The sequence below is a fragment of the Sturnus vulgaris genome, chromosome 2 (genome assembly GCF_052056855.1).
Source record: "Sturnus vulgaris isolate bStuVul1 chromosome 2, bStuVul1.hap1, whole genome shotgun sequence".
Taxonomy (NCBI): domain Eukaryota; kingdom Metazoa; phylum Chordata; class Aves; order Passeriformes; family Sturnidae; genus Sturnus; species Sturnus vulgaris.
The window spans coordinates 92287891-92303371 of record NC_142244.1 but is presented as its reverse complement, the minus strand read 5'-3'; the positions used below and the strand labels follow the sequence as shown (position 1 = coordinate 92303371).

Here is a 15481-nt window from a genome sequence, read left to right as displayed (position 1 = left end):
CGGCACGCCGGGCCCGGCCTGCCCGTCACCGAGCGCCGCCCCGGGGACGGGCGGGGCTCCGCCGAGGGCCCGCTGCCTCTGAGCACGGCTGGGACGGGCCCTGGGCCGGGAAGTGGGTGTCGCTGCCCAACTCGGGTTCTCCGCCTTATAAAAGGGAAAAGGGTACGGCAGCTCCGCGACGGCAATTCCGTGTTCTGAAGGGCTCCCGAGGGCAGCGCAGTGCTGCAGGCGCGTCTGTCACTGCCGCCATAAGGAGAGCATGAGATGAAGAGTGGCGTGCTCGGGCAGAAACTTAGCGATTTAAGACCCTGCTTTTAATACCTTGATGGAAACTCAGAGTGATTAAATTATTTGTCGAATAAATATGGTGGGTGCCAATAGGATGGTGCCAGACTTTTCATCAGTGCTTAGTGACAGGACAGGGAGCAATGGCCTTAAACAAAACCACAAGAAGTTTCACCCCAGCATGAGGAAGAACTTCTTTACATTGAGGGTGGCAGAGCACTGGCACAGCTGCCCAAGGGTCTTGTGGAGACTTCTGGAGATATTCAAACCCCATCTGGATGTGTTCCTTTGTCACCTGCTCTAGGTGACCCTGCCTTGGCAGGGGGGTTGGATGAGATGATGGCCTGAGGTCCCTTCCAACCCTAACAATTCCATGATTCCATAAATTCTGAAATGGATATGAAGGACTACCAGAGCGAATAGCAGAACCTAGGTGTTATAGCTTGTAATTATGTGTTTTTAAAGATACTTTTTTATGCCCATTTGAGTAGTGTTTGATGGGAGCAATGCCTACTTTAAAGGGCACACATTTTTCATTGTAATTGTTATGAATGATGTTCTATTTTTCTCAATTTATCAAGCAACAAGATTAAATTTAATAGTAAGTTTTTAATAGTAACAAAATGAATACAATCAAAGTATTGGAGATGACAATTAAAGTATTGGAGATGAAACAATCAAAGTGCATATATTTAAGAATATACAAAATTTGGCAGTAAGTAATTTAGTATAATTGAGGTTCGTATAAAGCATAAGCAAAACCGACCGGGGAGGGGCCCCCCTCCGACCGGGGATACGGGGAGTGGTTCGCCATTCCTCACGTATCAAAGTATCCAGGCTAACAATCCCACTTATATACTGTAGGCTACAGAAGTTTCTAGAAAGCTCCTCCTGGTTACTATTCCTAAAATCTACGTAACTATACTGCACGGCGCATGCTCTACTAATGGGTTGGGGGTCTCTTATCCTTTTAAGGGTCTTATTTCCGGTGAAGGCCCATCATCTTCATCAGTGACCGAGGTGTGACCTGCAGGTAGCGCAGGCGCCCTGTGTGACTGAGCAGATGTTTTCCATAACATGACTTTAATTAAGTCCCATGCTTGTGATCATTCCATTTTTGACAGCTTCAAGGTTGAAGCTGTATTTCTAGATGCCGCTTATCAGACCTTCGTCCTTCGACTATTCTTATCTGACTTTCTTCTAACCTCCTTCTTCGACTCCCAACATCTGGGAGATGTCTTTTATCCTGTCTCACCCATCTCCCCCTTCTCACTCTGTAACAATTGTCTTCTATTGATCTAAATACAATTTTGTTAATATAGTTACAACTTAATTAGCACGAATCACATTTATCACATAATCATGCATGCACTTTGGTAGTGCCTGAATAATTTTTCATATTTCGTGTTAAGTAATTGATTTTTAATGAAAAGTTGCCTGGGAAAAACAATTTAGGCATATTATTCTGTTTATGGTTCACTGGCTGAATACTGAATATCACCAAATTAATTATAATGTCATGAGAGAATATGTATTTTATTAAAAAAGAGAGTAGTTTATCGAAATGCTTGTCCGGAAGAATAATTGCATTTTTCCAAGTCTGCTTACTGTCATTCTTCTTGTAAAATTCAAATGACAAATAGTGACAAAAAGCAGAAATGTTTTTCATATTTACCAAAGTGGGTTTTTTTTCCCCTCTAATGCATTCACTGTCCATTGCATATATTCATATATATTTATTTATGCAGCTAAACAACTGTAGCAGGAGCATATGGTTCCATGCTCACAGAGGTTGCTTGCAAGGAACAGATGTCCCTAACCAAACAGCATGGTGGTGTTTCTTCATTACTTCTATTATTGTACTCTTTAGAAGCCTCAGAAGGCATGAAACAGATGATGTCTTTCTTTTCCCTTTCACATTGGAATACTCCGAACTGGTTACCTATGCCTGTGCTGCTCTGACATGGAGATTTCACACAATTTCAAGAAGAGCCTTTTGAGATAGAGTCCTTCCAAAACCATTCTGTAGCGGGAGCTTTTCACCCCAAACTATGCCATACTGCACAGCTCTGTGCTTTGAGGTCAGCCTGCAATTGAATTTGGATATTTGAGAAGAACACTGTAGGAAACTAACATTCTCTTTTGGCAAACCACAGAGCAAACATTGTTTCATGCAAATTTGTTCCTTCTGCATATCTTCGGACAATATGTATTATGTACCAACTCTTGGGTCATCTCATGATTTAGCCTATGAGGGAATTGCTTTTGGAGCTCATCCAAGGCAGACACAAAAGAGTTTTTGGAGGTCTTAGTACTGAAGACAATGAACTACCAGCTTGCTCATTGCATGCTTTCTGAAACTGACTCTGGCTAGGGACCACTCAACACCCCTCCCTGAGCTCCATGTTCCTGTGAGGCACGTATTTGGCAGAGACAGGCCAAATCTCCCGTCCTGCTCCATTTTATGCAGTAGAGTTTTGGTATATTGTACATTTTAGATTGTCTTAACAGTCTTTCATTCTGGTCCTGAACTGCAACAGCAATTGCAAAGAATCCTGGTTAAGGAATGGTAGAAAGTTTTAAAAGTTTCTAGAATAACTAAATGAAAAAAGATTGAGGATTTTGACTGTTGATTGTTTCAATTTGTTGTAATAAAGTGCAAGTTGTTCTGAATGTTGTGGGGAAACATGTTAATTTTTACCTGCAATAGTCTGATAAAATTTTCTTAAACAATTTCTGAATTGTGTCTTACCTATCTAGAAGGAGGCAAGAAGCTGATACATAAGTGCAGCTAATTTGAGACAGGATAAGTGAGAAAAACAAGAATAATTTACATAGTCCATATATCCCATGATTTTATTATCTTTGTAAAAGATAATTAATTCATCTTTTTAAATAGCATTGTCTATGTAAAACAATATTGCCAAGAGATTTATGAAATGTGTTGGGGCAGAGCATAACAAATTTTAAATCCTGCTTTTGTTGAGAAGTCAAGTCTCACAGGGCTGTAATTAGCCCTTACATCAAGGCAGGGTACAAATGCTTGTTCACTGTCACTGGAATTATTACACCTGCAAGAATTTTCTGAAGGGCACAGAATGAGAAAATGCCTGTAATTCTGCTACTAGGGAATGTGTTTTTGGCATAAAGGGACGTATGCTTTAAATACTTGCCACTGTAGAATCTGTCTTTGCAACAACTTCTGAGGATCGCAGACTCTGAGCTGTGACCCATGCTGGGCCAGTCAGAGTTCTTGCTTTGAGCTGCTTCTATGCCTTTTTTACATGCCAAGTTAATATAAAAGAAAACAGTATATGAATTTATAGTATGTTAACTATTCTTCTCTGTTTGGAAACTTAAAACACACGCCCTGTGCAGATGAACTGCAAATTATTTGGCTGACTATGGCTGTTCTGTTAGGTTGGGTTGAGGTTCAGTAGGTTCCCATAGGAGTGGAATGGTACAATGAAAAAAGAGTTATTTTTCTCAGTACCATTTTGTGTGTGAAGGGTTGAGTTAGGTATTAAAAAAATAGACTGTATATATAGTCCTTAATTCTGGTCTTAAACTGCAGTAGGAAACAGAGGTGAGTAGTTTGGTGTTCTCAGCAGCAAAGTCCAAGCAGCCTTTTACACAGATTAGTGTAAAACTCACGCAAGGAACCATTTTGTTTTCACACTTGGGGTGAGGTCTGGCTACAAAAGACTATTCCATTGTTAACAGAATGTGAAGAACTTTCAATTGAACACAGAGATAGTAGCAAATGTAGCTGAGTGTTATTGGTACAATTACAAGTTACTGTTAATCAAAAGGCACAATTGTAACAAATAAAAAAAATTAGTTACCTTAATTTTTAGGTGCCTGGCCTAAGATTCTACCTGTACTTATATTGCCTGTACTAGAGCAGGACCCAGTGTAGCTTGCTTCTGACATGATGGCTTTGTCTCCACAGTCATGGTAGATGGATATAATTTGACTGTGAGCCTTCAGTTCAGAAGGCAGTCTGAACTCAACACAGCTGATAGATACCAACTGCCCTTGCAGAAGCCTATGCCAAAGTCCTTCTGCAGAACAATCCATGCATAGTTTGCCTCTTTGACATTAACCACAGGATGCTGCTGAATGAGGACTTTCCTGGACTATCTACACAGTGCTTGGTCTCCTTAGAGGGCTGCAGAGCTTTGTTTATTATCCTACTTTCAGTCTGGCAGCACAGTTTGGTTGCATATTTCTTAGAAGTATAAAGGGCTTAACTCTCACTCTGAATATGCCTCTAGGCTCACCTACAGCCTACACGGAGACAGACCTTGCAGCATCCAGTGAGGATGTGAGGGAAATGAAAGCTTCAGTCCAGGCTTTAAATATGTTAATGCACTTCTGAAAAATGCTAAAATTAATAATTAACCTTGTTGTAAATATACGACACTTTGTGAACATGTTGATGTAAACCATTAGTATAGAGTATGATATCCATATCCTATCTGGATAGGACAAATTACAAAAAATCTTCCTCTGCAAGGTCTGTTTTCCTAACTGGAGAAACAGAGACTTTCATTTCAAGCATGAAGCAGATCATCTACAGTTAGATTAGTGGAAAGGAAAGCAGTGTCCCTATGTCTTTGAATGCTAGCTAGGAAAATAGAACAGCTCCCTTCTCTGTTTATTTCTTTAATTTTTTTTAAGATCTGTGCTTCTTTCATTCTCTTTCCCAAATGGTTGCATTCCATGAGAAAGTAAAATGTCTCCCCTAGCTGCTATTGACAGCCAAGCTCAAGGGGGATTACAACTACTCCAGGATTAATTCAGCGATGTCTTTTGAGCAGTCTGTATTGAAGCAGGAGTCTTGAGTCATTCCCATGGGAGGATTTGTTTTGGTAGTTGTTAATGCAGAGCTACAAAACAGAACCGCATGAACAGTTTACATGTATTAACACTGACCCTGAAACATTTGTTAGAGATGAATAACAAAGTTTCTGCACTATGAAAATCCAGCAGGGGCACTCTCTTCTGAAAGAAGAAACAAACAGCATTGAAGAAGTTGCTGCTGGATTGCATTAGCTAAACTGACACAAGTCTTGTTAAACTGGACATTGAAGATGTTGCACCTGAGAAGGTTAGTAAAACTGAGCATCTAGATAACTGGATGATAATAAAGCATGGATGTATATTTAGGACTTGAGTCTAATATAGTTCTGTATGGTTTTATCTCCACAGTAAACAGGGTCATGTGTTTGCATCAGAAGTGTGACAATAGTTTAAATGATTTGAAATAATTTGGCTGAACACATACAACCTCCTTCGGCAGGTGCTCATTGATTTACAGTATCTTAAGTAAAAATATATTAAATCTCTTACCAACTTTTGTTGGTATTAGTAAAAAAATCTCCATATACAAACACATTTAAAGTTCTTCTGTACAAAACAACTGACAGACCTGAAGCTATGGAACTTAAAGTCAGTCTAGGTGAGGGTACCCTCCAGTCATCTGCCCAGAAGCATATGCACATCTCTGTTGACATACTGTCAAAATATAGCCAAACCATGGTAGAATCTATGCTCTTTGAGGGATGCATGCAACCCCTTAACCTTTTCCCCCAATTTTCTTCATAACTACAGGTCAAATAATTTTCACTGGTAACAATAAACTACTCCCTGTAGTTTTACACTAGTACAATTATGAAATTTTGCAAATGATGATTGAATCCATGAGTTGGCTTCTCTGCTATGGTGGCTCTAGAAGGCATGAAAAGCAGAAACTCCCCACTTTTCTATCCTCCTGCCAGCTATATTTTGTCAAAATAGTTAAGATTCCTGTCTTTGAATATATAGAAGGATAATATCAGTAGCATAAGAAAAGCCACTTCTTATGTAGCCACACATCAAGTGTTTGTTTCTCCCCCTTTTTTATTCTAGGACTGCAGTCTGACCTGTGGTACTTTTTATCTGTTGTTCATAGCAGCTGAATTGCAGCTGGGTGAAAAGATACCTAAGGAAGTGAGAGCAAAGGTGACTTCCCCAATGTGATATGAGTCCCTAATTATATGGTGCCTCTAATTCTTGCAGTTGCTATGCAAGTCTCTTTTCAAATCAGTCTTCAACCACAGTCAGCATATTGCTTTTCTGATAGTTTTGAGATTTCAAGGGAGAAGCAAAAAGGTCATCTGTGTGACCTTTTGTACAGCACTGCTCATAAACTGTCACCAAGCTACTGAGTTAAGCATGTTTTCCATTTACTGATACCTCTTGTGGCACTGAATGAGGATTAGATTGACAAACGGTGCTGACTCATGTGTTTTCCTAGAACAACCCAAGAGAGTGGAAATACCTGAGAGAGCAGGCAACACCTTTTCCTCATACTAGCAAGACAGTAAATCGAGTTAATCATAAACAAAACCCACACAAGTAGCAGAAAGCTCTTCAAGGTGATACTTAGCCTTCCTGTGATAGCAGCAATGCCTCTGAGAGATAATTTTTTCTTGGGTAATCATTTTACTGAGACATCCTTTGTTTGTGGGCAGGAATCTGTTGACCTGAAGTCTCTAAAATATTTAAAAATTACACTAAATGGTGTAAATATATGCTTCCAGTTTCAATGATTCCTGCATTTTTGGGGAAAACTCTGTAACCCAGGACAATATAACTCCTACATTTAACATGCAACTTTTTTTTGTTTTTAAATTGATGCAAAGTATTGCTGCCCTTTATGACTGTGTTCACTTTAGCTATGTGCTGCCCTTTATGACTGCATTCATTTTAGATATGTGGATTGAATAGGTTGCCTGAAATGACCTTTGCATTTGACAGCTGCTCATATTGCTACAGCTTTTTAACTTACTTTTGACTCTCCACAAGCCAAAGAGAAAATATCACCAGCAAACATTTTTTTGTATTAAGCTAGACTAAACTAGCCTAAATAAGACTAAGATGGTATTTTCCTTTAGATGGTGTAATCTTCATTTTGTTCCCTCTAACATTAATTCAGTTAAGCAAGAAGTCTTTGTGGCCTTTTTTGTGTGCCAAGCTCAATGATAGCACTTTAAATCCAAAAGTGGATTGGTAACAGTTGCCTATAATTAAATGGGTTATGAATTGTTTTAGTTAATTTTGCACAATCTCAAATCATGGCTGTAGTTATGGTACTAATGCTAAAGCAGAACTGGTTTTTATTTTCCAGTATCTACCTGGCCCTATTGCAACTAAGAGCCTCAGTGAGGTATTTATATATTTGATTAAGAGTAAGGTAAAGGAGAAGGCAATGACATGAGGCATCTGATGAACACTTTTACAATAGTGAAGAGGGAGATGGCATTTGCAGCGTTGACTGTCCACCTAGTTCATACCAACTTTCAGAATTTTCTGAAGGCTAAGAGAACACTATACTATCCAGTTAAGAAGGCAAATGTGAGATGCAGTAAGGACTACTGTGCCCACAGCTAGACTGTAGATAAATGCCTCTGTGCAGCCCTTTAGCAAGTTTTATCAAAGGAAGTAATGGGTGTTTGATGTTTTTGGAAATGTTGCTTTCATTTCAACAGCATTTCATTTGTCCAAATTAAAATGAGAGAAAATGAAATTTATTCTACTTTGTGCACTTCTCTTCCTCTCTTTATACTTGGCCACCTTTAAATCTATGTATTGTTATTTATTGATAAATGTTAGTACAACCCGTGGCACTCTTTTAACACCTTTTTTCCTGTTGACTCATAGTTTCTGTTAGAGTTAGATTTGAAAATGTCAGCAGTATCAACTACAGTTTTGCAAAGATCAAAACCCACAGCGTGCCTGAAATATTTTTATTAATGCTGAAAGTTACTGTAGTAGGGGTGACTGAGAAGTGTCCAGTGGAATTATTTTCTTAAACTTTGGCATAATTTGGCCAGTAATGAAAAATCAGTGATGTGTGAGAGATCTTGGAATCCCAGGGACACTGAGATTTTGTGAAGGAAAAGCAAAATATATAAAACGGAAAAGGCTAAAAATCTTAATTTCCATTGCAAGTAATTACAATTCCATGCGAAAAACAAGAGAGGGATCAGACATTTTCTTCTTATAATCTTCATCAAATTTCTCATTCTGTGACACAGTGAAATAATTCTTCCAGTCTGCAACAGTCCCTAAGAAATGGCAAAGAAAAAAAAATTATTTACCAGTATTTCCTGAAGCTCATTATCCTCACCTTATCAGATACTTGTACTTCAATGCTTATTTCAAAACAGAATGGCAACCTGAGTTAATGTTAGTAACAAACCTCAGTACCTTTTCTCATGAATGGGGAAACGGAGTGATCCATTATTCCTTGAAAGTCTCTAGTGTAGTTTGCCATGGGGTTTTCCTTCATTACCTCAAATGAGGTATTATGGACTATTTTGTTTAGAACCTCCTGACTCAGATCCTTCTCCAGGAACTTTGCAATCTTCTGAATCTCTCGCTTTGGATTCTGCGGAGACAATTACATAAGATAAGATACAGAGCTAGGAAAAGCAAAGAAATCAAACATTGTGTGAGAGCTGCAATTCTCAGACAGAGATCAGGTTATTGTTTGCATTACTGATACTGGCATTATAACATAAAACTATTGCTTGTAGTTAGTATCTACTAGACTGACAGATTTCAGAGCTCTATAAACATATGTTCAGCCTTTTACCTCCTTCATATCTTCATAGAAGAGATAGAGAATACGGTGCTTATCTTTTGCCTTCCACCATCCTTTTACGTGGTCATACCAGGAACCCCAGAGGACTGAAAAAGAAGTAACATCATCAGCAGCTATAAATACCCCAAAACTATCTTTAACACATGACATGTGGCACTCATGTTTCCCTCTTAACTAGTACCTGTGAATTTCCAAGTTGGTTTTGAATCAGTATGGCTGTGGTAATAAGCACTCCTGTGCTCTCTGCTTTTTACAGCATTTTTGCTATTAATCCTTCTGGTTTATGGATGCTCAGAACAGGATTAATGTGTAACTTTAGAGGGCAACAAATGCAGATGCATTATAATCAATGGAAACACACATTTGCTTTGAACAGGACAGGGGTTGGGACAGTATGGACAACAAAAATCCATTCCAGCGTGCATTTTTCTATGATTCTACCTGGTTTTCATATTTGCTATGCTATCAGAGGTGCCTGCTTCTCTCAAGCAAGTGTCAAAATGATTAGCTAAGACAGAAGTAGACATGTTCTATATGTCTGCACTGGGACAGATGGCTCCCAAGCTGAGCTTGTCAAACACAAGACGTAAGGTCTTCTTTGGATGTGTGACTCTCATGCTGGTCCAGACAGTGGTTTCTAGGCCTACATGGTGGCAAAAATATTAATGACCTAAGGAAGCGTTAATGACCCAAACTGTAAACTGCCACCCACTTGACCAGGTTTTGTTTCTTGGATATCCTTTGATATCAGCACCTATTTTAGAAAGGGAAGAATTGGCTTCTGGGGTTGCTTGCCTTTAGTTAGATAACTGTCTTTGTTCAGGTGCCTGATTTTTAGATACATTAGTTTAGGTACAAAGACTTCCTTATCTCAAATTCACACTGCACATTTCTAGCAAAATTAACTCTCCAATTATTTTTTAAATTTCAATTTTTTTTTCAGATTAGAGTAAAACCAGTTGTTCCTTTTCAAATGGCTTATTTTAATCTCAGAGAGAAGAGAAGAAGCCTGAAAATTGTCATATATGTTTCTGAATTATAACAGAATAAAGAGTAGTGTTTTTATTTTTCTCAAAATGGGAGCATAAGGATAGATTTAATCCTTTAGGTAATGAAGAAAAACTATGACTGAAACACCTTCAGCAGATATTCTTCCACAGTGTTTGCACTGGATTTCAAATAATAACTGAAATATATAAATCAATGTCATGCATTCTTAAAATGATCAAAATATCTTATACAAGAGTTTTTGATTCTTGAGTTTAGAAGAAACTGCAATCAGAATCAGAAGATTCTCAATGCAGTTAATCACCTTTTCCAGTCATGAATTTCTCCACAAACTCCTCCCAGGTTCCTGGATCAGGCAATCCTTTATTCATTCTGTGGAAATGGTAGTATGACACCAGGTTGTCTTTTGCATTTCTTGCCACGTAGATTATCTTTATTGATATGAAAAGAGAGAGAGGAAGAAATTAACTTGTGCATATAAACACAGATATTGAGCATCTTCTGGAGTTTCCTCTTGGAGCTTGCTGGTAGAGGCTTAAGAAATTTTGCTTTGAAGCTGCCGTTTTCTAAAATCCAGCTCAGGTAACTTAGTTGTGACTTTAGATTCCCACAGACTATGCACATTAAATGGAAAATAATTTTGGAGACCTTTTAATTTCCCAGAGATTCTGGAAAACATATTCTTCCCTGGTTTGTGTAATTTTCTTTTTCATGAAGTGCAATGGGCCTCTTCAGCCTTACCTTACAGTTTTGTTCCAAGAAGGATGGAGGCAGAAGCTGCACGGGCAGATGAGTTTTTATTGTTCGTGGAGATGGCATGGCTTCAGCTAACTCCAGACCTGTGGGATGTTTAATTATGAGATGTGAGTTGTTCTCTAAATTGCACTAGCACTTTTTTTCCTATGCTCCCATGTGTGATTGTGATTATGACTTTTCAGCAGTTCACCTTGCATTGATCATTCATCTCTAAAGCACTTACATAGCAGGGTAACATATACAACATTACATTAGCATCTTCAATGTTTCTAGAGAAAATTTTACCTGTGTGTATGAGTAGAAAAGGGGAAACACTGATTTATATATTTTTGCTTTCTTGGGCCCATACCTAACTCCTTCTCTCCAAGGGATAATGGTGAATACTGATTTATATTTATCCAACCAAAGTTTTTCCGTTGTAATAGTTAGTGGTCTCCTTCCACCTTACAGATAAGAAATTTTAGTTTCTTTTTAGGATACAAGAATATGACAGCTGACTAGACTTTGTGGATTGCACATAAATAGAAACTAGGAGAATGACAGTGGATTTTCAGTAGCTATGGATAAATGGGACTACATGGGAATAACTGGTGATGTTTGGAGATGTGTTATCTCCTCCCCTCTCCCTTTTAAATATCTATCGTGACCTCCATAATTTTGTCCCTGTCATCATCTATCATCCTCTGTCATCTATCTTTTTTTGTCTCTCTCTGTGTCAACACAGTGTAGCTTAGAAGAGAAAAAGTAGCACTTCTGCAGAGCTAGTCAAGCTCTTTAGCTTCAAATGTGAGAGTCTGACTTAACTATTTGTGTGGAAATGGAACCCTTGCTGAGGTAGACTTTTGTATGAAACTGCAAACCAGTGAAGCCTGCTGTTTGCCTGGATGTTCCATCGCTTGTTTAGATGACTAGACCCTGGAATTGAGCAACAGTTACTTGAAACAGTAGCAAAGTCACTGGAAACCTTACTCATCTTTTGGAAATACCTCTGTGATATAGGTTTCTCTTCCATACAACTTGTAATTGCAGAATGGCATTCTATTGCCCCCATGTTGCCATTTTATACATATCTGCTGCTGGTTTAGATACTCTGGAATATCAAACACAGCTTCAGATACCACTCCAAAACATCATGGTCTGCAGTAGCACCTGAAGCTATCACATCTGCCAGCCTTGCAGCACCTTGAGTAGCACTAGATGTTTATGTTAAAGCACCTGTACTGCTCCTTAATAGCCAAAATGGTGCTTAGATCAAGAACAAAGCAAGTGGGACCTTTTCTAGGAAACTTGTAGCATCAGCACTATGTGTTTGTTTTGTTTCATTTTGTCTAAAATACAAATAATATTCACCTGAATAACGCAAAGATGGAGGCTGTGGAATAAACCACTCGAGGAAAGGGTGGCGTTTGTAAGTAGTCTCACGTTTGCACTTCTCAGTATCTCCATTTTGTTGAATCATATCCACTATCTCCTGTGTCCATGTGGTACCTGAAAATGTCAAGTGTTTAGATGTTTCCCTCCAGGATAGTCACTACTAGGGAATTGAAAGCCAGAAAGATGGACTTTATGTTAATGGGGGAAAGAATAGCATAGAAAAGAATAGAAAAAAAATGGAAAGACAGTATAATACAGGCCAAATGCCTAATTAAGCAACAAAGGTCATTCCCAAAGCTCAGTTCAGTAATTCCATTTTAGATAGACTTTTTCTTGCTTAAAGAAATAGTCCCCACCCCAGTACTGGAAAAAACACTGGAATAAACTCACTATTGTTTGGAGACTATATTGTTTGCAAAGGAATGAAACTGCTTCCTTTCATTCCTCATAAAAACTCGGGTATTTCAATTTTGTTATCATACTGAATTTGAGTAAAAAAATGCAATACCAGAACTTCAAGTGAGTAAAAATTTCATACAGTATGAAAATACAGAAAAGTGTCAGTATATGGAAAGTTTCCATGTCAAACAGTTTAATAAAGGTCTGTACAGTGTTTCATCTGCCTGAGTGATTGCAACATTTTCTAAGAGTTACAGTATAGTATATCTCATGTGTCTCTTTTCTTTTATATCTGCCATTGCTGTGTACTGTGGCAGGTCAGTTAGAGAACAGGCTAAGGGATAAATTGGAAAGCAATCTGGGCAAGAGATTCAGCCCTTCTTAAGATGCTTGTGTTGTGCATCTCCCAGAGATGTGACATCATGTCAAATGGAATCCTAACTTTATTTATTTTCCACTCAGTAGCTGGAAGGTTTTAATCCCAGCTAGATAAAATAATGTCATTTTGCCTTCAGTATACTGGTAGTAAATCAAAAGCTTTCAGGTTTTACAAAGCTAATAGTGGTTTTTTTGTTAAAAACGTTTTTTCCCCTACTGACAAAAAAACCCAACCCCAACCTAAAAATTATTGCTAATTAAAATAATGAGCTAATAATTTCATTATTATATTAATATTAATTATTATAATTATTAATATAATCAATAATACTTATGAAATTCTCCCATATCTGTTCCTGAATCAACAAAACTGTACATGTTTTTATTCATACAGAATTAATATTGATGCTTGTTATTGTTTTCTTGTGTAGTAAGTATAAAGAGTCTGATGAAGAGGAGAAATATTGTCCAGTCACTGAGTAAAATGCCAGATAGCTAATATTAATGGTGGTATTTTATTTTATTGGCTGAAATTATTGAATGAATTTCTCTATTTTAAAGAATTAATCAATTTTCGGAAGTCACTACTAGTTTAGACAAGAAATCATTCCCCAAATACATAATATGTTCCATAGTCATACAGTCAGTTTCTATTATTTCTTAGTAATGATCACTTCTTTCTAGGCATCGTTGAATCAGTACATATTGGTGGAAAACTTCTATTGTCACCACTAATATAAATGTATATAATCTCAATTACAGGTAACAATCATAGGTCATTAGAATTTGGCCATTTGTACTTCAGTAGTAACAGATGGTTTTTGCATCTGCCAAAGAAGTCAGGAGTTACTAGTCACAGCTGACACAGCTTCATGTCTTTAAAATATGTCTAGTTTGGAGTTAAACAAATACCAGTCACAATAGAAAAAACATAGATCTCATTCCCAACAATAAGCACTATGCCAAATTTTTCTATTCTGTTTCCTTCCCATACCAACCTGCTTTTGCATAGGTTGCGATGAGCACATCGTCAGGCCTGGCTTTGAACTTCCACACTTGGTCCCAAACGCTGGCAATTGGTTGTGTGAGGGGAATACCTTCCACTTCAAATAACTCAGATCGTGTAATTGTCTCTTCCAGACTCAAATCTTTCATTTTATCCATGGCCAATGAGAACTGCGTGAAGAAAGGCTTAGAATTAACATGGCTGCTCCGAAAAAAAATCTGAATTTATTCATCTTGAGGTCTCTTTTGCTGACCAAATTCCATGTCCTCTGATTTATTTGGCCATGATTTGGCCTATCTGGATCCATATATAGATTCCTTAAAGCTGGATCTCATTTTCAGAAATGCATGGTGCATTTCATGCATTGCTTGCATGGTGCATTTTAGAAGAACAGAGTTTTCTGTGCCTCTAAAAATCACTCTGTTTACTCAGATACAAAAAGAGAAAAAATTTATTATTCTCCTATTAAACATATTTATGTAAAATTCTGATGGTCGGTATGAGGGTTTCTAAAGGCAAAAGAAAAGTAATCAGAGATGTGATTCAAAAGAAGGCAAAGAATAACAGCTGGCAATTGCATTAGCATACCGGACCCAACCCTTCCTCTGTGAAGAAAATAAACAGAAATGCCTGCTAACACCCTTTGTTCCTTGTACTTACAAAAATATTTGCAGACCTTTCTTGTGTTTCGTTCCTGGATCTTTTCACTCTTGGAACTCCCTGCTGTATTTTGAAATATATTGCACATAAATAACCTGAACTGGATTGATCATTAACTAAAGGTTATACTTTAATTATGAGAATCAATCAGTTTTACAAGAACTAGTTATTGATTTCTGGATATCTGCCAGGGAGACCTCTTAGGCATAACTTTCAGAGCTCCAGAGCCTGGTCAGAGGAACGCTACGCTTCAGGGGAGGCTATAGGAATAACCTCAGTTAAAAATATCATCCAGAAAAAAAGACATTTCAATCCCAGCAGCAAACATTGCTAGAATATTTTCTTTAGTTTTCTTGTTTACTCAATTACAGCAATTTCATACAGGTTCAGCTGAGCGGAGTGAGATGTTGGATTGATGGCTGGGCAGTGACTCCAGAAATTTTAAAAATTGAAGGAAAAAGAAACTTACCTGAGAATTTTTCCTGCGTAAGTGTCTTCAGTCCTTGGCTGTATTGATAACTACGCAGGAACTTAAATCTTCAGGCACAAGTAGGTTGAAAACTTGTGTGGGTGGAGATTCCATTCTTCCTATCAGTGTGAGGAAAATAAAGGAGGAGGTGCAGCAGCAGCCAACAGCTGAGCAGTTTTTCTGGTATGGTTTATGAAATCCTTTCTAATCCTGTGAAAGAAAAACACTTGGAATTCTCATCTAAAGTGTGATTCTTTACTGACAGCAACATAAAATGTCATTCAATAGCTCCAGCAAGATTATTTTGTCTGTCTTATTGTCAGCAGTCTTGGAATAATCAATTTTCTTCCTATCTTATCTAAATTGCAAAGATACCGTGTGTGCAGGTAAAGGAAAAAACAGTTTTATTCTCTACTTCCCATCAGCAGGTGATCCAGCCACCTGCCAGGAAGCAGGACTTTAACCCACAGGTGATTGCTGTATGTAAGCCTAC

At 37.9% G+C, this 15481-nt stretch overlaps 1 protein-coding gene across 2 annotated transcripts; it reads right to left on the bottom strand.

Annotated features, from left to right (window-relative positions):
• Positions 1-8064: 8064 nt before the first annotated feature.
• Positions 8065-15102, bottom strand: SULT1C4 (sulfotransferase family 1C member 4). 2 transcript variants are annotated; one of them, XM_014885145.2, is made up of 8 exons: positions 14989-15102; positions 13852-14029; positions 12053-12190; positions 10688-10785; positions 10251-10377; positions 8930-9024; positions 8542-8722; positions 8065-8399 (listed from the first exon to the last, which is right to left on the bottom strand). In XM_014885145.2, exons 2-8 carry the CDS (start codon positions 14015-14017, stop codon positions 8287-8289), a joined length of 918 nt encoding a protein of 305 aa, XP_014740631.1. In that variant the 5' UTR covers positions 14018-14029; positions 14989-15102; the 3' UTR covers positions 8065-8286. The 2 variants fall into 2 exon arrangements, with proteins under 2 accessions (XP_014740631.1, XP_088016232.1); XM_088160106.1 differs by lacking the exon at positions 14989-15102 and adding an exon at positions 14520-14587.
• Positions 15103-15481: the final 379 nt, after the last annotated feature.